At 49.5% G+C, this 20473-nt stretch overlaps 1 protein-coding gene and 1 long non-coding RNA gene across 6 annotated transcripts in view; one reads left to right on the forward strand and one right to left on the reverse strand.

Moving 5' to 3' along the window:
• Positions 1 to 11065, reverse strand: part of LOC144315557 (uncharacterized) — a 70123-nt gene extending 59058 nt beyond the window's left edge. For 3 of the 5 annotated variants that reach the window (XR_013381274.1, XR_013381272.1, XR_013381276.1), the window contains exons 1-3: positions 10931 to 11065; positions 5000 to 5095; positions 3664 to 3780 (exon numbers count right to left, since the gene is read on the reverse strand). This is a non-coding gene — a long non-coding RNA (uncharacterized LOC144315557). Of the gene's footprint in view, positions 1 to 3663; positions 3781 to 4999; positions 5096 to 5425; positions 5501 to 9290; positions 9402 to 10930 lie in introns of all 5 variants that reach the window. The other 2 variants (XR_013381273.1, XR_013381275.1) reach the window with 2 other exon arrangements.
• The window catches only part of CABLES1 (Cdk5 and Abl enzyme substrate 1), a 116719-nt gene continuing 106831 nt past the window's right edge, over positions 10586 to 20473 (forward strand). Inside the window, exon 1 of the mRNA XM_077900245.1 lies at positions 10586 to 11581. Within this exon, the coding sequence (XP_077756371.1) occupies positions 10656 to 11581 (926 nt within the window). The 5' untranslated portion in view covers positions 10586 to 10655. The remainder of the gene's footprint in view (positions 11582 to 20473) is intronic.

A 20473-nucleotide genomic window follows, 5' to 3' on the forward strand; every position in this document is an offset into this window, starting at 1 on the left:
TCAGTTAAGCATCTGCCTTTGGCTCAGGTCATGGTCCCAGGGTCCTGGGATTGAGTCTCCTGTTGGGCTTCCTGCTTAGTGGGGAGTCTGCTTCTCCCTCCCTCTCTGCCCCTCCCCACCGCTTGTACTCTCTCTCTCTCAAATAAATAAATAATCTTTTTAAAAAAATAGAAAGAAAAATAAGACCTTAGCCTTTCCATGAGGCCACTGTGTGATGGTGTAGGACAAGGACTCATGCCAAAATTTAGCCTGCATTTTCCCCTCTCACGTGTTCTCTTCTCCCTAGAGTACTCTTGGTTCTTTCAGGAATTACAGCTGCACCCCATCCCCCTGCTGTTGGAAATCTGGAAGCCAGTTTCTCCTTAATGTCTCTTGCACTTGACCCTACTTTTCCATTGTCTCTGCCAATCCCAAGTCTTACTGCCTGTTGTAATAGTCCTACATTATTGCCCCCGTGCCTTTGCATGACCCAAAATGTTCCTTCTCACATGTACACTAGAGTCCAAGTTCAAATATCACCTTCTCTGTGGGGCTTCCTTGACCTCTAGGATTTGGCTGTTCCCTGCTGACGCAGACCTCCACCCTGAGATATTAGAGAAGGAACTATGCAGGGATTAGCTGTGTGACCAGAGGCACGTCACCATGCTTAACTTTTCTGAGCCTGTGCCTTTATCCATCAGGCAGGATAAACAGCAGGGCTGTGCTGAGAATTCAATAAACTAGCATGTAGAAATGACTATTTCAGGACTTGCACGTAAAAGGGAACCCACTCTTGTTCCTTTTGCTCTATCTCCCCAATTTTCTCAGCAGGTTGTTAACTCTTTAAGGCCTGGGACTTTGCCTCACTTTGAGTGCCTAGCAGAAAGCATGGCATAGAGCAGCTCAATAAACATATAAATGGAAGAATGAATAAATATCCCTCTTCACTCCTTTAGACTCTCTGTTCAACCCCAAATGCACATTTGCCAAATTAATGCTCTGTCCATTTGGCTCTTGACACGTTACTTCTTGTTTAAAAATCATCTATGGGGGCGTCTGGGTGGCTCAGTCAGTTAAGCGTCTGTTTTTGGGTCAGGTCTTGATCCTGGTCCTGGGATGGAGCCCAGCAACAGGCTCTCTGCCAGGGTGGGGGTTGTGGGGGTGGGAGGTGCTTGCTTCTCCCTCTCCTTCTTCCTATTGCTTCCCCTGCTTGTGCTCTGTCTCTGTCAAACAAATAAATAAATTTTTAAGAAAATCATCGATGGCTCTCTACTACCTATAGGCTCAAATTCCTTATTTTATCTTATTTATTTATTTTTAAGATTTTATTTTTAGAACACCTGGGTGGCTCAGTGATTGAACATCTGCCTTCAGCTCAGGGCGTGATCCCGGGATCCGGGATTGAGTCCCACATTGGGCTCCTTGCACAGAGCCTACTTCTCCCTCTGCCTGTGTCTCTGCTTCTCTCTGTGTGTGTCTTTCATGAATAAATAAATAAAGTCTTAAAGAAAGAAGATTTTATTTTTAAGTAATCTCTATACCCAACTTGGGGCTGAGACTCACAACTCTGAAATCAAGAGTCACATGCTCTGCTCACTGAACCAGCCAGGCGCCCCTCAAATTCCTTATTTTAGATTCAAGGGTTTCATGATGTGGCCCCTATATTCTGTTTTTCAATTTTATATCCCACTATTCACTGCTACAATTCTTTCAATGTAACCGTTCTGGCCAGTGTACTCATTCCCAGGCACATCCAAAAAGTCCTTTCCTTTCTTATCCTTCATTCATTCTCAGCCCCCTTACCAAAAGGCATTTCCTTCATCTGCATCCTACTCAACAACAGCAGAGAAAGCTAGATGCCACTTAATATCCATAAAGAAACAGAAAAAAGTCCCCAATAATTCCACCATTTCTTTGGGCACATTTTATTCCAGAATTTATTTCCATGCATTTAAAAATATTTTTAAAAATTGTTTTTTTTTTTTCCCCAGTATTTTTAAAAATTGTTAATTGAGAGGCACAGTTCCTACAATGACCACACGCTTATTTATACTTAGATAAACAAAACAAGCAAATAAAAATCACCATAATCCTGCTGGCCAGTGATTTAACTCTGGTCACAATGTAGCCTTTAGATACATATTAGTATTTAAAACAATAATTCGGGATCCCTAGGTGGCGCAGCAGTTTGGCGCCTGCCTTTGGCCTAGGGCGCGATCCTGGAGACCCAGGATCGAATCCCACATCGGGCTCCCAGTGCATGGAGCCTGCTTCTCCCTCTGCCTGTGTCTCTGCCTCTCTCTCTCTCTCTGTGACTATCATAAATAAAATAAAAATTAAAAAAAAAAAAAACAATAATTCCATTCATTGTTTACAAAGTTGAGATACTGTGATCTCTCTAGTTTCTATTCTGCTTTATTTGGTTAGCATTATTTAAAAAAAAAAAAACATTGTTCATGTCATTAAGAAAGCTCAGTAAAGATAATCTTTTCAAAAATAGAGGCACAGTATCCCATTGTTTGAGTAAACCATAATTTACTTAGTGTTTCCAATGTTCACATTTAGGGCTACTTTTTTCAAGTTTCCTTTATGTAAAATAATGCTGCAATGAATATTTTTGTGCATAAATCTTTGACCTTGTTTCTCAATAGCTTCTGAGGATTATTACATTAACTACATTACTGGGAGCCTGGCTGGCTTAGTTGGAAGAGCATGCAATTCTTCATCTCAGGGTCCTGAGATCAAGCCCCACATTGGGTGTGGAGCCTACCTAAAAGAAAAAAAAAACAAAAAAAACAAAAAGCAACAACACATTTCTGGAGTGCTTACCATGTACCAAGCATTTACTGTACTGTTAATGCACTGAATCCTCATAACAATGCTAAAAAGTAGATATTATTCCCATTTCACATATGACAACACTGAAGTACAAATCAGTTACATGCTCTATATACTCAAAGCATAATAGTGGGGGCAAAATTTAACCTAGCCAGTATGACCCCAAAGCTCATGCTCTCTCTCTATCATGAACTTTTTTTTTTTTTTAAGATTTTATTTATTTATTCGTGATAGACATAGGAGAGAGAGAGGCAGAGACACAGGCAGAGGGAGAAGCAGGCTCCACGCAGGGAGCCCGACCCGGGACTCGATCCTGGGACTCCAGGATTACGCCCTGGGCCAAAGGCAGGCGCTAAACCACTGAGCCACCCAGGGATCCCCTATCATGAACTTTTTAAAGCTCTTCATACATATTGCTACCGGACTTTCCAGAAAGGTTGTTCGAATCGACACCACCGGCAGTATGAGTGTCTATTACTCTTAATCATCTGTCTTTCTTCCTTCCTTGCTTCCGTGCTCTTTCCTTCTTTCTTTTTCTTTTTGAAATATTTTATTAATTTATTTGAGAGAAAGAGAGAGTACACGCAGAGGGGAGGACCAGAGGAGAAAGAAGGAGAAGGAGATAATCTCCAGCAGACACCCTGCTGAGTGCAGAGCCCAGACAACAACCGACTTGGGTCTTCATCCCAGGACCCTGAGATCCTGACCTGAGCCAAAACCAAGAGTTAGATGCTAAATGGACTGAGCCACCCAGGTGCACCATTAATAGTCCTTCTTTTGAGGGATTGTCAGGCATTAGCATTTCACCTTCTGTGAGTCCTCTCTTCATGTCATTTGGGCACTTACCAGTCAAGGTTACCATGGATCACCAATCGGCCCAGCTGAACTTCCCAGTGGCAGGCAAAGTGGTGCTGTTTCTCCCAGAATCTGGGCACATCCAACCCAGTCTGATGTGACAATGACCTAAGGAAATGCAAACACTATAAAATAATGCTGTTATGGGGGTTTGGGGGGGACAGAGAGCCCTGTAGGCCTGCCTGTTTATTCAGAGTTTAGAGGAGCCTTCATCCGAGGCCTGTGCTCGCAGGCCATATGTCTGTTGCATGTTTAGCAGCTGTGATTACAGGAGAAGTGCTTTCTTCTTTGTTCATGAGCTAGCTGTGCATGCATACCAGTATAATTTTTTTCAAAATGGTTTAATTTCAAAGAAAATGAAATGAAGAGTTTGCTATGATTTAGGTATAAAGGTACTACAACAAAGATAATACATTGATTTTTTTTTTCTTTAAAATACTAATACCATAAGAACTCCTCAGTTGGATGAGGGGTGGCATTATGGGCATGAACAATGCCCTGCTGGAAGCCTGAGGACATCTCATGGAATCATCTGAAATGTATTTACCTAACACAGTCTGATGCCAGATTTCTATCATGTCCTCTGCCCACTTGCTCAATAGCATGCCTCTCTGGGGTTCCTTGTAGAAAGACACACACAGCCACCACTCACAATCACCCACTATGTGCTAGACACTTGGGAAATGTTTTACACATGCCCTGGCTCTAACCCGCACATGTAAGGTAGGTAGGACTTGCTTTTGCCTTGAGATGGAGAAGCTGAGGCCCAGGGGTCATGGGGTTAGAGAGAGAGTTGGGATCTACAAATTCAAGCCTGTGTTCTTTGGCTGTGGCCTCCTCCTGTTATGTTTGTGGGATCGGCCACTTCACCCTAGATGGCTCTCTCTTCTCCTTAAGCTTCATTTCTGATGGATTCCTGATGGATTCCTGATGGATCAGAGGAATTTGAAGAGTAAAGACATTTGCACTATTGTCTTTGGATATCTACCCTAAAAACATTGTGGATATGAGGAAGGGTTTTACTGAAACACATCTCTCCAGATTCATGAGATATCTAAATCCATCCTTGGCTTGAACTATTGCCCTTAATAAATTAGTAACACAGGCTTATGTGACTATTCATACAGTCTAAGGACGTGCCCCATCACCTATGTTTCTCAGCTTCTCATATAAGTTATAAAAGCCTGGAGGCCCTACATCATCCGAGGCAGGGACTGTAGTAAAATACCATTCTCCCTCTGTCCTCCGCATAGTGTAAGGGGTCTGGAGGCAAAATGCTCCTATGTGGGCCTAGGTGTGGACAGTGGCAGGGTCTGCAGGTACCAACCACGGAGGGAAGGGCAGGACTTCATGCACGACAAGGAGACTTGGAGGATCGCACTATGGCAGGAAGTTGCAGGAATGCATCTTCCCTGGGCATCTCCTGTGTAGGAAGAGGAGGGTGTCTTAAGTGGCTGGTGGTAGGGGCAAAGGCTGAAATAACCTCTGTTTTAGGAGGTATGCTGGGGTTTAGCTGAACCCCATGCCTACAGCTCTTTCTTTCAAATACTGATGCATTTTCGGTGACAATATGGACGTAGCTTTCTTTGCCATTAGTTTGAGGGCTCCAGGACAGGATCACACTCCGTTCTCCTTGGTATTCACAGAGCCTAACACAGAACCTAGCATGGGATTGGCATTTAGTAAATACTGAGATGAGGACCATGAGTAAGTCACCTTTTATGATCTGCTATATGTGACTCTATGTACTCACTGACTTCAATTCTTCTTTAAATATCTGAGCTTCTAGTCAAGTCGAATTTAGATGTTGCATTTGGTCTCAGATGTCCTGGAGAAATTAAGGAAGGAAATTAAAGTATCTGTGCCAAATTGTAAAGGGAAAACAGTGACACCCCTCGTAACTCACTGCCCGTCTCCCTGACCAAGAGAAGCGAGAGAAACCATCAAAAGTCCCCATGGGAAAGGTAATTGCAGGGAGAAGAGCCGGGGTGTTGAGGGCCATGTCTTGGGCATTCTCCACTTTTACTCTTGGCAACGGAACTTTCATTTGACGAAGGGAAGCAGCAGTTTCCCACAGACACTCTGCCTGTATTTTAGACCTACTAGCCTGGTGTGAGTTCTCGCCGTGCGCAGCAGCCTGGGCTTTTACGGAACATGCAGTAATAGAATCTGATCCAAACTGAAGGTGGCATCTGAAGTTTCTCGTGGTCTTGCCTCTCTGGCAGGACTAGTGAAAACAACAAAAACGTGGTCTTTGTTGTGTGTACCTTTTTTTATTTTGCGTTTTTCTAATAATAGCTGCCTACTTAAGATCCTCTGCTAGTTACATAATTTATATGATCACGAACCCCCACAACTCTGCAAGGTAAAATATTATGAAACCTACCTTTACAGATGGAGCAATCCATGCAAAAGGTTTATAATCTTCCCAAGCTGGGGCCCCCAAAGATCACAAGTCTGAAAGAACCTAAGCTGGCAGCAGAGCCCCTTGTTTCCACAGTGTCAGATGGCTTTTGTTCTGAGCGCCATCCACAGTCATCTCTAAGCTAATCTTCAGACCTCTTGTTCTGCAGAATTATTTTTTTTAAAGGGTCAGTGATTATTTGTAGGTTCTTTTTCTTTCTTTTTTTAATTGACTCCCATCCATGTCAATCAAAACCGTTGATGCATGCAGAAAAAGTTTTCAGAATGGGTACTGAAAAGGGGCAATATGAAACAGGGTGGGGGTGGGGGGATCCAAAACACAAAAAACCTTGGCAGATCAAGAATTACATTTCAAGTTCCAGTCCTCTTTGCTTGAAATCCAGGGAGGAATTTGCATGCAGAACTTCCTCTCTCTGAGGTGTCCTTTCCCTTTGCTCCTTAGCATCCAGGTCAGTTGAAATTCTGGCTCTTGGGCAGCCCCGGTGGCCCAGCGGTTTAGCGCCGCCTTCAGACCGGGGCGTGATCCTGGGGACCCAGGATCGAGTCCCACATGGGTCTCCCTGCATGGAGCCTGCTTCTCCCTCTGCCTGTGTCTGCCTCTCTCTCTCTGTCTCCCATGAATAAATAAAATCTTAAAAAAAAAATTATGGCTCTTACCTCAGGCCTCCCCCGCAGGACCTCACTTCAAATAAAAGGGTCCTGCCTCATATTTTGATAACCTTCACAGTACTAGTAGGATTGCTCATTTGAGCACTTAATCAGAGTCTGCCTCCCATTTTTATTTAAATGTGCCCTGAGCTTTGGCTTTGTTTCCCACTATTTTTGCTCTAGGGGGCACAAGGGCAAAGGACTGCGCTTTTTTTTTTTTTTTTTCCTAGAGCGGTGGTGCTATGTTTCATTGTTCCTCAATAATATTTAATTAGTGATTAAGTAGTTGAAAAATAAGTGAATTTGGAATAAATCCGGGAGTAGGCAGATTGTGCTGGTAGAAATAATAACTGACTTTGTTAGAAAAGATTTTATTTATTTATTTATTTATTTAAGGGGGGGTGGAGAGAGAGAGAGCTCAAGCACATGTATAGCAGGGATGAGGGGCAGAGGGAGAGGGAGATGCACACTCCCCACTAAGCAGGGAGTGGGACTCTGGGGTCCACCCCAGGACCCTGAGATCAAGACCTGAACCGAAGGCAGATGCTTAACCGACTGAATCATCCAAGTGCCCCAACAATTTACATTTTTAAAAGTACTTTAAGGTTTACAAATACGTCTGAATCGGTCTCATTTGTACCTCGGGATAACCTGCAAAGGGAACTGGCTTGGAGAAGTTGCTCTTGAAACTCAGATCCTCTTCCTCCAAAGTTTGTACTGCTTCCATGACAGTTGACTTTGAAGTTCAAATATAAGATTAAATCTGGAGATGGACCTCCCCATAAAACATCCTCACCAGCAGAGGGCGCAGGACCACGTATGGGTCTTTGGATATGACAGGTTTGTGTACTGGCTCAGCTATGAGCTAGATGTCATTGGGCAAATTATTTAATTTTACTGAGCCTCATCCGTAAAACATTGAGAATAACACACCACCGCCCCTCCTTGCAGGGTGCAAAGGGTTGGACGTGGAAATATTCTGTGGCTGGCACACAGTAGGTAAACAATAAACCGTATCTCTCATGATCCCTATATAAGAGAATCGATCACAGGAACAGTGTGGAGGTTAAATAAGATATTGATTCTTATTTGATGCTTTAATAAATATTTGAGATTAGTTTGCATGTTTGACACTTAAAATAGGCAAAGAGTTATATGAGATGGAGAAAGAAATGAAGATGGAAGAAAAAAATGACATTGCTGGCAGGAGTGTGAAGAAGCAAATTGGAACCACCTTTGGATGGGAAGCCTTGAAAACATGATGCTCCATTTGCCCCAGCATCTATTTAACCTAAGAAAATATTAGTGGATGGCAGCAAGATTTAGAAAAAGGAAGTCATCACCACTTTCTTTATAACAGCAAAAATGGAAACAACCTAAATATTTATTATAGGGTACAGGTTTAATAATTATAATCTCTCCATCGAACTGAACATCATGCAGTCATTAAAATGATTCTATAAAAGAAAATTCTAAATGAAAAGATGATCACAACATAACAAGCAAAAATCACAAGACGCGAACAGGATGCTTTGACTTGTTTAAAAATACAGGAGAAGTAAAAAGTTGAAGTTATCTCCACAGCAGATGAGATTGTTAGTGATGGGCAGCCTGGGTGGCTCAGCGGCTTAGCGCCGCCTTCAGCCCAGGGCCTGATCCTGGAGTCCCAGGATCCTGGAGTCCCACAATGGGCTACCTGCATGGAGCCTGCTTCTCCCTCTGCCCCCCTCTCTCTCTCCTCTTTCTCGGTCTCTCATGAATCAAATAAATGAAATCTTTAAAAAAAAAAAGATTGTTAGTGATGCTTTTTTATTAAAACTCCTCTTTACCTACCTTATTCTCAAAATGTTGTACAATTAACATTTATCATTTTTGTGATAAAAAACGGGTATTTAACATGAACAGAGTTGGTGTCTTTCATTTAATACTGCCTGCCAGCACAGCCAGGCCAGTGGTCACACAAATTAAATTAATTGTAAGAAAGCCACTTGGAAGTTTCAAGGTAGTTAAACAAAATAACTAAACTCCTAATGAAATTTCACAGAGCTGGTCACCGAGTTTTGACTTAGCTGCTATATAAGGCTGCTATAAATAGATTCCCATTCTCCACTTTTTCAAAAAGGCCTAAAAATGGCATGAAATGCCTAAAAATGCCTAAAAATATGCAAAGAGCCACACGCTATGTTTGTCCTAAGCAAATGTAACCTGAAACTCACCCATATCTCATATACTCCAGGTTGGCTGCACATCTCTGGACAGGGTGTATTTGCTCTACATTACTCAATTTACTTTCCTGAACTTGAAGTGGAGTGGAATTTCAATGTAGTGTTACCCATTAGTTCCAGGGCTAAATTTAAACCTTTAATTAAATTAATCCCTTGATCTTAAACACATTGCTTCTCCCTCTGAAAAGTGTAGAGAGGTGTCTTAGATGTCGCACAGCTTAATAAAGTGCATTTGGTAGTCATCTCAAACACATAGGGAAACAGGTACTCGTTTTCAGATCGCTCCCGGTGCCCCCCCACCCCCATCCCGCCCCAACATACTCCTCTGCCAACACAGGCATTTGTTGGGGGTTGGGGCCGAGGTCCAGCATTCTCGGACTCCTCCCAGTCTGCTGCTCTGGAACATCACCGAATCCTTGGGCAGGTACCCATCTTAAGATATGGTAGGTGACAAAGGGATGTTTATTTTTAAAAATGACAGAAAGTAGCGGTCCATATCTTCCCCAGTTTATATGGGATAAAAAGAGATCAAAATCCACTAAATGTGCAGGGTGACAAGGGGAAAAGGGTGTGAGGCCATCATAGCTTATCTCGGTCTTCACAGTAAAAATTGATGTTGGCCTTTGCTAAGAGATGAAAAGTGACAGCACCATCGAGTGGGGATGTGTAAATCAGCCCGCCCATACGGGAGATGTTCAGATGCGCCTGGGCTCTTATGCACCGAGGTGTGTGTGTGTGTGTGTGTGTGTGTGTGTGTGTGTGTGTGTGCGCATTGATCCCCGGGGCTGTACCCTCGGCCCCTCGGCCTGGGAATGAACGAGACACAACCGTAATAGTTCAGCGACCGCTTGGAGGTGGGGCTGTCCACGTAAAGGGCTGTGGATCCCCGCGCCTAACTATTAATAAGGACCTACTTCTCAGCGCCCAGGGGCAGCACGGGGTCCAGTTAACAAGCTCGTGGGCCAAATCCCAGCGTCCCTCCAAGCACCCACCCTGCGCACCCACAGCTCTCCCGGACCGCATGCTCAAGCCCCGACCCCGGGCTCCGCTCGCACCACCAGCGCCCCCAATTCCCAGGGCGGGCGCGGCGGGAGAACGTGCTCGGCTCCCTCCGCCGGCCCCCGCGCGCCCCTGGAGCCACGCGCTCCCCCGCGCCGCCGCCGGACCCCGGCCCCGCCACGCGTTCGGCTTTCCCTTCCTCCTCCTCCCGCCGCCTGCCTCCGCGGCCGCCGCCTGCGGCTTTGTTTTCCTCCCAGGTTCCATTCCCCACACGTGATACCGTGTTATTGCAAGGAGCGCTTCGGAGCGCGAGCGCAGGGCGCGCGCACCTATAAATACGGGCTCCCGGGCCGCGCCGCCAGAGCCCGCGAGGCGGCCGCGGAGGCGGGGAGGGCTCGCACCGGGTGGCCGGCCGGCGGCGAGCTAGCGCGCGACTCAGCCGGGGGCCGGGAGCCGGGGGCCGGGAGCCGGGAGCCAGCCGCGCGCGTGGCCCGGGGCGGCCGCGTCCCCCGCCGCAGCACCGAGGGCCGAGCATGGCCCGCCCGCGGGGGGGCCGGGCCGCCGCGCACGCCGCCCGCGCCCCGCGCCCTGCCCAGCCCGGGTCACCGGCGCTCGCGCTCGCCGCTTAGCACTCGGGCGCCGCTCGCTTCTCCGGGCATCGCGGAAATATCGCCGCAGACGGACACAATGGCGGCGACTGCCGCCACCACGGCCGCCACCGCCGGCACGGCCGCCCGCAGCAGCGCCAGCAGCAGGGGCAGCAGCAGCAGCGCGGGCACCGACGCCGCGGGCACCAGCGGATTGCAGCCGCCGCCGCCGCAGCCCCAGCCCCAGCCCCAGCCGCAGCCCCAGCCCCAGCCCCAGCCCGCGGCTGCCGCGCCGGCCCCGCCGCCGCCGCCCGAGCCCCCCAGGAAGCCGCGCATGGACCCGCGGCGCCGCCAGGCTGCCCTCTCCTTCCTCACCAACATCTCGCTGGACGGCCGGCCGCCGCTGCAGGACGAGGAGTGGGGCGGCGGCGAGGACAGCGGCGCGGCCAAGCCCGGCGCCGGCAGCGCCTGCGGCGCGAGGACTCGGCTCAGCCTGCTCGCCGCCGCCGAGCGGGGCGGCTGCAACGCGCTCACGGCGGCGGGCACGGCGGCGGGCACGGCGGCGGCGGCGGCGGCGGGATGGGGCCCCTGCCCCCCGCAGTCCGCGCCGCTGCCCGCCCTGGCCCCCGGCGGCCACGCTGCGGGGCTCGCGCCCGGGGCGCCCCGGGGCTTCCTGAGCCCCCTGGGCGCGGGCCGGGCGTCGGGGGAGCAGCCCCAGCCGCCCCGGCCGGCGCCTCCCGCCTCCTGCGCCCCGCCGCAGCTGCCCGACGCGCCCGGGAACGCCGGGCAGGAGGAGTTGGAGGAGGACGATGCCTTTTGCAGCGTGCAGGTGCCGGCGGCCGCCTTCCTGGGCTCCGGGACCCCCGGCAGCGGCAGCGGCAGCGGCAGCCGGGGTCGCCTCAACTCGTTCACTCAGGGAATCCTGCCCATCGCCTTCGCCAGGCCGACTTCGCAGAACTACTGCGCCCTGGAGCAGCCGGCCCAGGGGGCCAGCGCCAGCGCCTTGGAGCAGCTGCAGAGGTCCCGGTGAGTTGCAGGACGCGACGCGCACCCCCCCCCCCCGCGGCCCTCCGGCGGGCCCTCGGCGGCGGGACACGGGCCGCCCCCGCCTTCCCCGCGCCCTGCGGGATCCGGGGGCTTCGGGCCGGGACCCCGAACCGGGAGGGCGCGCGAAAGAGGCCGAGTCCGCAGGGCGTGTGCGGTCGCAGGTGTGTGCGCGAGTCCCCCTCGCGGGGCGGCGGCGTCACGCTCGGGCTGGAAGGTGCGGGAGTCGGTTCCAAAGCCGCACCCGGACCTCCCATTTGCAAGAGAGAGATCCCGAACTTCCAGAAACCCGGTCGGGATCCGGAGGCGCGCCCTCCCCGCGCCAGGCAAGACTTGGCGGGGCGCAGAGCCCGGCGGAGGGTCCGGCTGGTGGCGGCGCGGCGCGGCGCGTAGGAGCCCGAACTCCTGGAAGACGCGCGGTGAACCCCTCCAGAGGGGAGTTCCTGCCTGCGCTCAGAGTTGTCCCGTGTCCCAGGAAAACGTGGGACTTTTCCTCTTGCTTTCCTGAGAACTAGAAAAGCCTTACATTTCCTAGCACCGGGCGGGCCTTCCGAGTTTGGGGACTGGGAATAATTGGGCTTGAAGGTGTGTGGTTTCCCCCCCCTCCCCCCATCCAAGATGAATTTGCTAGAGCTCGTTTAAAGCTCGTATTTGCCAGTTTAAGTCATCTGCAGGTTTTAGGCATCTCAGCAAAACTATGAACATTTGCTTATTGTGAAGCTGGAGTTTGTCAACACATGTTCAGAGGACAGTTGGGAATTAGGTCTGTGTAAGGAGCGGGACCGAGTTGGGAAAAGAAGCGAGTGGGGAGCAGTGGAGAAATGCAGGCCTGTTTCCTGGGAGGGAGTATCCTCTCGTTAGTTAATAAGGCCTCCTGTGAAGTCACTTCTAGCCTGGGCTCCACCTTGGCTCAGTTATTTTAACCTCTGGGGGCCTTAATTTCCCCTTCTAAAATGGAAACATTTTGCAGGCTTGGAGGGAGGAGAACATTTTCTGTTACAGCCTCTCTCCTGTACTGCTCTCCCCAAAAGCTCAGGCTTTTTCTGGCCTAAGTAAGAAGGTGGCCTATTGGAAAACTTAACTTCCTCCCCCAACGGACAAATGGGGAAAAACAAGACAGGCTCATCCAGAAATTTGCTCTTGAGTTTCCTTCTTCCCACACGGTGAAATCTTGACCCTGCCTGGTGTGTAGCCTCACGGTGTGATTGCTCATGGTTGCAGGGAGGTGCGTGGAATGGAGAGGCAGCGTGGTGATTGCATGGATGAATTAGCGATGCTGGCCACAGGTGACAGTCTGGCCCTGGCATTTCTTGTCAGAGCACGCATCTCCCCGCTAGTGGGCAAGTGCACAAGAGGGGAATCCCTTCTGGGTGATTGGTGCACACTCAGCAGCTTCTGGGCAGTTTGCTGTTACCGCTTGATACCACACACTGGTTCATAATGACTCTGTAGTTCGAGCGTAAGCCCAGCCAGGCCAGGGGGTCATGACAAGAATTGTACTAAACATACATGTTATTCTAAGCCAGTATGCAAGGCTGGCCTGTGTCTCATGGTTAGACAGATGTGTTCCTGCACTAGAAGCAGCTGGAGATCAGATTACCTCACACTTTGTCTCCAAGAATCTCATTTCTGGGGATATGGAAGATTTTCTGTGTTGCTTTTTTTTTTTTTTCAAGATTATATTTTTAAGTAATCTCTACACCCAACATGGGGCTGGAATTTAGAACCCTGAGGTGGAGAGTTGCATGGTCCACCAGCTGAGCCAGCCAGGCGCCCCAGTGTTAGTATTTCTGATCAAAATAATAGCTAGAATTCAATCTCCAGTCTCATAAATATGAACTCCTTGGATGTTGTAGTGATCTCCTCACCCTCCCAGCACACACATTACGATGAGTCAGTCAGTATAAGGTGCTTCCTGACAGTCACATTCGTCCTACTACTTAGGAATTATCCGTATCTGGCAACTTGATAAGAGGCTTCTCTTTTTTTTTTTTTTTTTTTTAACAGCTGTCAACAGAAACAGCATGAAATTTAATGTACAGAGAGGTGGTAAATGGGTAAAACAGGGATTTAAGAAAGGCCTTGAAGAGCCTTGCTTGGCCACAGCTGTTGGAGTGGTCATGAACTTAATCTTCTAGGATGCTTTGTTTCCTACACCATGCTGCTTTTGAGACTTTTGTCAGAAGCGTGCTGCTTTTATGATCACTACAGCCTACTTCCACCTGCCTAGGCTGTGTGATATAGGGTACAAACTCATTGAATAGGGCCCAGGGCCAATTTACAAGAACGCCATTGGCTTTTCCTGGTGGTCCTCCTTCAAGAAACCCTGCTAGCCAGGGTGGTTCCATATACTACTTCATGGGTGTTCTCTTGGGATGTCCTTTTTAAATCAAATTAAACCTTCCTTGGATGTGTCTCTTACTATTTAAGGAATTCCATAGAACCTTGCTGCTCAAAAGCGTGGGCTCTGGAACTTGAGCTTCACCAGAGTTCTTAGAAATGCAAACTTCTCAGGCCCCACTCCAGATTACTTGAGTGCAAATCTGCATTTTCACAAGATCCCCAGATGATTCATATACAAATGAAAGTTTGGAAAGCATTGCCATAGTTAACCTGAAATCTGCCTTTTAGAATGAACTTGAGATGTCCTCTATTGGGTGTGTTATGATTATATAAAAATCAGAATTTCTCAGTCTAAAATCGTGAAACACTTTGTGTTCTTTCTGCCTGGACACTTGTAAAAACCAATCATTGCTTGTACTTGCAGACTTTAAAATATGACAGAGGAAAATTTCTGTGCCTAGGCCTGGGGACTATTTCTGTGCTTAGGGCTGGAAATTTGACATATATGTCATTGACTCTGCACAGCCACCCTATGTGTAGATTGTGCCACAGACCCAGTGTTGGCCGAGAGAGGAACCCGAATCTTTGACATCCAAGTCTGGATGGTGATACCTTCCATGTGGAAGGCCCTAGAACAGTTTTGGAGCTGTTGACTGTAAATGTTTGGAATACAGCAGGTCAGTCATTCTAGTGTGATTCTCTATTCTTTAGCCATCCCTCCCCACCCCCCACATATTTAATCTTTGTTTGGGCCCCTACCTTTTGCTCCTGTCTCCGTTGGACCGTCTGGGGAACTGTGTCCTGCGGGCCTGGGCATCTTCCAGCCTGGTGGACAGGGCTCCAACCCTGGGAAGCCAACATGCTGGGGTTTGCTCTCTGGCTAGGTGTCAGAGGTGGGAAGCCAAAAAGATGCCTTCTAGCTTGACATCCCGTTGTGTTCTGTTTGGGTGGTGCCAGCTGCATGGGGAAGGTGTTAATAGGTGAAAGGGAGTGTAAATTTATAAGGTGTGTTTTAAGGCTTCCTTTCACTTTAGAAATTTCATCTCTGGCAGCAGTCCTGGGTTGCTCCACCTCCTTGATCTTCTGAATGGCAGACAGCCTCCCAGAAGCACAGAGTCGAGCCTAGGTGAGCCAGCGGTGTGCCACCGGGCCTGACAGAGGACCCTGCACAGTGATCTGGGAATTAATTTAGAAAAACATGAGGGTTTTGCTTCTTCCAGCACCTGTGTTAGCATCGTGCCTTATGGGTGGAGAGTTAGCTCTTACATGGGAAAGAGGGTGCGTGGTACAAAAGAACTCCCAAGTCTTGGGTTCAAATTCTGAAGTTACTGCGTGATCCTGGGCAACTAATCAACCTTTCTGGGTCTGATTCCTCTAGAAAGCCTTGGCCTGGTCTTGGGCCCTTTCTTGTGTGAATTGGGCTTACATAATTGCTGAGGGCTGACTCCGTGTGGGCGTGTCCCAAATGCTTGATATCCAGGCTTCTCAAATGTAAATATTTTTAGAATCATCTGGGACCTTGAAAAAAAAAAATAGGGAAGATTCTGATCCTGCAGGTCTGGGAGAGCCTCAGTTCTGTATTTCTGACAGCTTCGTGGGATGCAAATGAGCACAGATTTTGAAAAGGAAGGCTTTACTGGGTACTGTGATTGTCCCGGTTGGTTGTAAGAGCAAGGAAACCAGGTGTCAGAAATATTAAGTAACATACTCAAGGTCACTCAGACCAGTTGGGGCAGAGCTCAGGCTGCTTTGGATCTTCTAACCGCCCCTCCCTCTCCTTTGCCCCATTGGGGTGAAGGTCCATGTGCTGTAACTGTAGTCCTTGTCTTCACTGAAAAGAAAAACACATGTGGGCTCATCAGGGGATGGACGTTTCCCCTCAACTTTGTCACCTCCCTGCTTTGTGACATGAGGCACATCACCACTCCATGTTCCTGTTGTAAGCCACCTGACCTGTCTGGATTTTAGAAATCCGTACAGGACTTTGGTCTCCTCCGGCAATAAGCAAACCCAGGTTATTAAGCCATCTTTCCAGCAACATGAACTGTAGAGGCCAGAGCTGCAGTCCCAGGCAGGCCAGGCCCTGGTCTGGACGCTTACCCAAGACTCTGCGGAGGCTGTGCCCTGTCGGGGTCTGAGGTCAGTGGCCCGAGGTTCACCCGCTGCCCTCCCTCGTGCACTCACAAAGCCTGTAATGTTGTGGGTGAACTCAGAAGGGGAAATAAATCGGAAGCCTGCTCACCGCTGGCAAATACCCAGAAAGGGCAGCTAGTTCAAGTGTGACCTTTTGCCCTTTGGAAGGGGGCTGGGCAGCGGCAGCATGGCTCTGTCTCATGTCCCTACAGCTGTCCTGGGGAGCTCCGCCTGCATGGACTTTTTCCCATAGGAAGGAGAGCTGTTAGGTGGGGAGAGGGGCCCAGGGCAGGTGGCCTCTAAAGCACACTGGGAAGGAATGGTGGGTGAGGCCAGGTGAGGTGACCTGTTGAGCATCAGGAATGCCAGTCCGCCCTTGGCAGCTCTGGATTCTGGGTCAGCCCTGGCTGTGCCCAGTAACCCTGGATGGGGTCACTTTACACCTTTAGCCTCAGTTTCCTCATGGACTTAGAGGGCTGGGTTAGATGAGCTGCCGCCCTTCCTGGCCTGGGGCTCTGAGTGGTTCAGCCCTGGGCCTGCCACCGCCGAGGCCGGGGTGTAGGTATGTGTTTAGCTCGGGATGTGTAGGTAACCTAACCTTAGAATCGGCTGCAGAAGTGGCATCCACTTTGTCCAACGTGGGCGCCAGTTGGCGGGACGTGTGCTGACGAATGAGGGAATGAGTGGATTCCCCCCAGTGTAAGGGAGAGCTTTACAAACCCCTTCAGCTATACTCCCTCTGGCAGTGAAGGTGTCATAACTGGACTGGTCACTTGAAGAGACCAGCCAAGCTGGAAGCCACTGCCTTATGAGTTGGTCAGTCTGCAACTGACACCACCCCATTGAGAAAGAGATCTGTACTAATGTCCTCTCTTGCTCAGGGGGGGTCATCAGGTTTGCAAAGCACTTTGTAGACCTTGATTCCAGCCTAACGACATGAAGGGGCAGGAATCCATGGTCACAGAGTGGGCAAAGGGTGACTTTGCAGGTGCTCTTGTCAGGTATGTAGTAGAGGAAAATTCTAGGTTGGATACTTACTGCCTTGTGTCATTTATTCAACAAACATTGAGCAGCTCTCACTTATGAGCTGCCAGTGTGCTAATCATGGGAGATAGAGACCTGAAAGGTGGTCCCTGTCTGTTGGGAGACGTAAATAACCTAAGTGGGCCAATGAGCACTTGGTGAGAGCTGAACCTGTTATTCACTAAACGCCCTCTCCCCTGGGACCTGGCTCTGGGCCTTGACACAGTATTTTTATTTACCAAACATGTCCCAGGTGTTCTCCTAAGCGCTTGATGAGGATTAAGCAAGTTGGTGTGTATAACCATCCGCCAGCACTCCTGCCTCACCTCCATTGTGAGGTGGAGGGTCCCTGGAGCCCGGACACGCAGGCCAGGGGGCCAGGTTCAGAGGCAGGCGGCCTGGCCCCGGGGTCTGTGCCTTCACTGTGGCTTGACGCAGACTCATGAGCGCTTGTTCACCTGGGCTCAGCCAAACTGGGCAGGAGGTGTGTGTGCAGAGGGCACTGCTAGCGCCCTGTGGCTTCCTCACTTAGGTTTTTGGCTTTCTGGCCTTTTGGGGGGCTTCTGTGGGTGAGGGCCCAGAGGATGGGCCCGGGTGGACACAGATTCCTGAGACCCCAGCAGCCCAGTCCGGCCCAGAGCTTGCCCTGCCTCTCAATTTTTTTTTTTTATTAAATTTTATTTATTTATGATAGTCACAGAGAGAGAGAGAGAGAGAGGCAGAGACACAGGCAGAGGGAGAAGCAGGCTCCATGCACCGGGAGCCCGACGTGGGACTCGATCCTGGGTCTCCAGGATCGCGCCCTGGGCCAAAGGCAGGCGCCAAACCGCTGCGCCACCCAGGGATCCCTTGCCCTGCCTCTCAAACTCTTCTCAGCCACATCTGGATTTCTCTCACTTCTGTTGCTGTTTTGATGTATCTGCTGCTTTACCAGATGCCTTACGTTGTTTACAGCGTGGAGGGAATAGGAGTGAGCCTGGCACTCCGGCACTGTTTGTGGCCCCAGGGCCCTGATGTGTCCTTTGTGACCATGACCACCAGGCTCCCACCTGCGAGCTAATACTACCTCCGTCTCGGTGTGTTTCCTTTGTTTGGACCCTCTGTATCTTCTCCCTCTGTATCTCTTTCCCCTAACTCAGGGGTCCCCTGACTGTGGCCCAGGGGCTGTTTATAAATAACATCTTCTGGGAAGCAGCCACACCCATTCATTTTTGTATTGTCTTTGGCTGCCCTGTTGCTACCAGGCAGCACTGAGTCCTTGTGGCGGAGACCACATGGTCCACAAGCCTAAACCATTTATTCTCTGGCTCCTTACAGAAGAAGTGTGCGGACCCCTGGCCCTCGCCCAGCACTCTGGACCTCGGAGGTGTGCATTGGTCCCTTGGCCCCTCCCTGGCCGCCCTCACTGCCCTTGCCGTCTGGAGGCTCCTGGCTTCTGTTTGGACTCACCCACTCCTTCTCGTCCCTAGGCTGCTAGAGGGAACTTTCTGAAACCCATGTCTGACCCTGTCAGGTTTAAATTCCTTGTATTTCATGTGTGGCCACCTTCTGGCAGCCACCACAACCCCCCTGAACCAACCCCACCCCCATGCTGCCTGTCATGTCCATGCTGTGCTGGCTTTCCTCAGGACACCCCAGGCTCTGACTCTTCTCCATGGGAAGAGTCCCCACTCTCCACCCCAACCCCCCCAGAGGCCTCTTCATTTCTGACCCGTCACCCTGCAGAGCCCTCATGTTTGGCACCAAGGGCATTGTCTCAGCATTGACTTTCTGTCTTCCCTGTGGGTCTGTACCTGCTTGGCTGAACCCCTTTCTGGGTGTTGGGGGCGGGGGGGGGGGGGGGGGGGGGCTTGTTGGTGATGACCTGGAGCTGGCTCTCAGCAAGGTGGAGGAGCTCCCTCTATAGAGTAACCACAGAACCAAACAAAACCCACATTCCCTGATTGTTGGTAAGGTAATTTGATCCCAAGACACTGACAGACCCTCTTAAAATTCTATGGGGCACTTTTTTTTTTTTAATAATAAATTTATTTTTTATTGGTGTTCAGTTTGCTAACATACAGAATAACACCCAGTGCTCATCCTGTCAAGTGCCTCTATGGGGCACTTTTATCCTCAAAGCCTCCCCCTTTCCCCAGCAATCCTGGTGACCCCTCCCCCCCACAGCTTTTTTAGGTCTTTTTATTTTAATAGCAGCGGTCACCCCCAACCCTTTATTTGGTAAAACCGCCTCCCCCACCGCCTCCTTTCTCAGTTCTGCAATAAGTAACCTCAGCACGTGAATGTTGTGGGCGTGAGTCAGGTGATGTAAGCTGTACCCCCATCCCACCCACCCCACCCCTGCCTGGGGGGAGGGGAGGGAACAGGCATGGAGTTCTCAGTGCCTTTCAAAATCCTGTGCACTTAGCAGGCATCATTTTGTTTCATTTATGTAGCTATCCTGTGGAATAGGGATGCTATGTCTTAGAGCTATGGGGGCTGAGGTTTGGAGAGGGTAAAGGAAACTTGCCCGAGGCCTAATTGGGGTCTAGAGTTGGGACTTCGACTCTGGTTTCTCTCTGGCTTCTAAGCGGGTTTCTGCTATAGACCCAGTGTGTGATAGCTGGCTCCTATACCGTGGTAGGACAACCAACTGGGGGATCTGAGCTGGTCAATACCCTGAATCAGTCCTGCTGGGATTATTTCCACCCTGGGAATCCACCAACTTTACAAGTCAGGGATTCCCCCCACCCCCCAAGCTGGTTTACTAGCACGTGTATCAAGGCCACACCACCACACCATACATCGTTTCGTTCCATTCTCCCCCTGGGGGCTGTGCAGAATGTCACCAGCAGAGAAAGTGTTGAAAACCAGAGGTTTGTTTTTTTTTTTTTTTTTTTTTTAAATAAGAATCTGTTCCTTCATACGATTTTGTGAATTTCCCCAAAGGCCACCCCCCCACCTACTTTCCACCTCAAACACTGGACCCCCCTCAAGTTTCAGCCTACTTGCAATTTAAAAACCAAGCCTTATCACAGACACAGTGGAGCTCAAACAGACCACTTAGCATTACGTGTAGGAGTCACAAAAGTATCAGGCATTCTTCCCTTTTACAAACTTTGTGATGCTGTATTTTTGTTTTTGTTTGGTTTTTAAAAGCTTCCAAGAACACATAACTAATCAGAGTTTCCTGGGGTTTTTTTTCCCCCCTTTTTGTTTGTACTAGCATTTTGGATAATTGCATACTAGTTTATATTTAACAGGGTTATCATTAATGTGGTTTGGAGTTTATTGCTGCACATTTAGTTACAAAGGCAAAAGCTTGTAAAGCAGCACATGCAAATACTGGAAGTTTAGGACTTGGACTATTATGATATGTGTATGTGTGAAAGGGCC

This window comes from Canis aureus, chromosome 6 (assembly GCF_053574225.1).
Source record: "Canis aureus isolate CA01 chromosome 6, VMU_Caureus_v.1.0, whole genome shotgun sequence".
Lineage (NCBI taxonomy): Eukaryota > Metazoa > Chordata > Mammalia > Carnivora > Canidae > Canis > Canis aureus.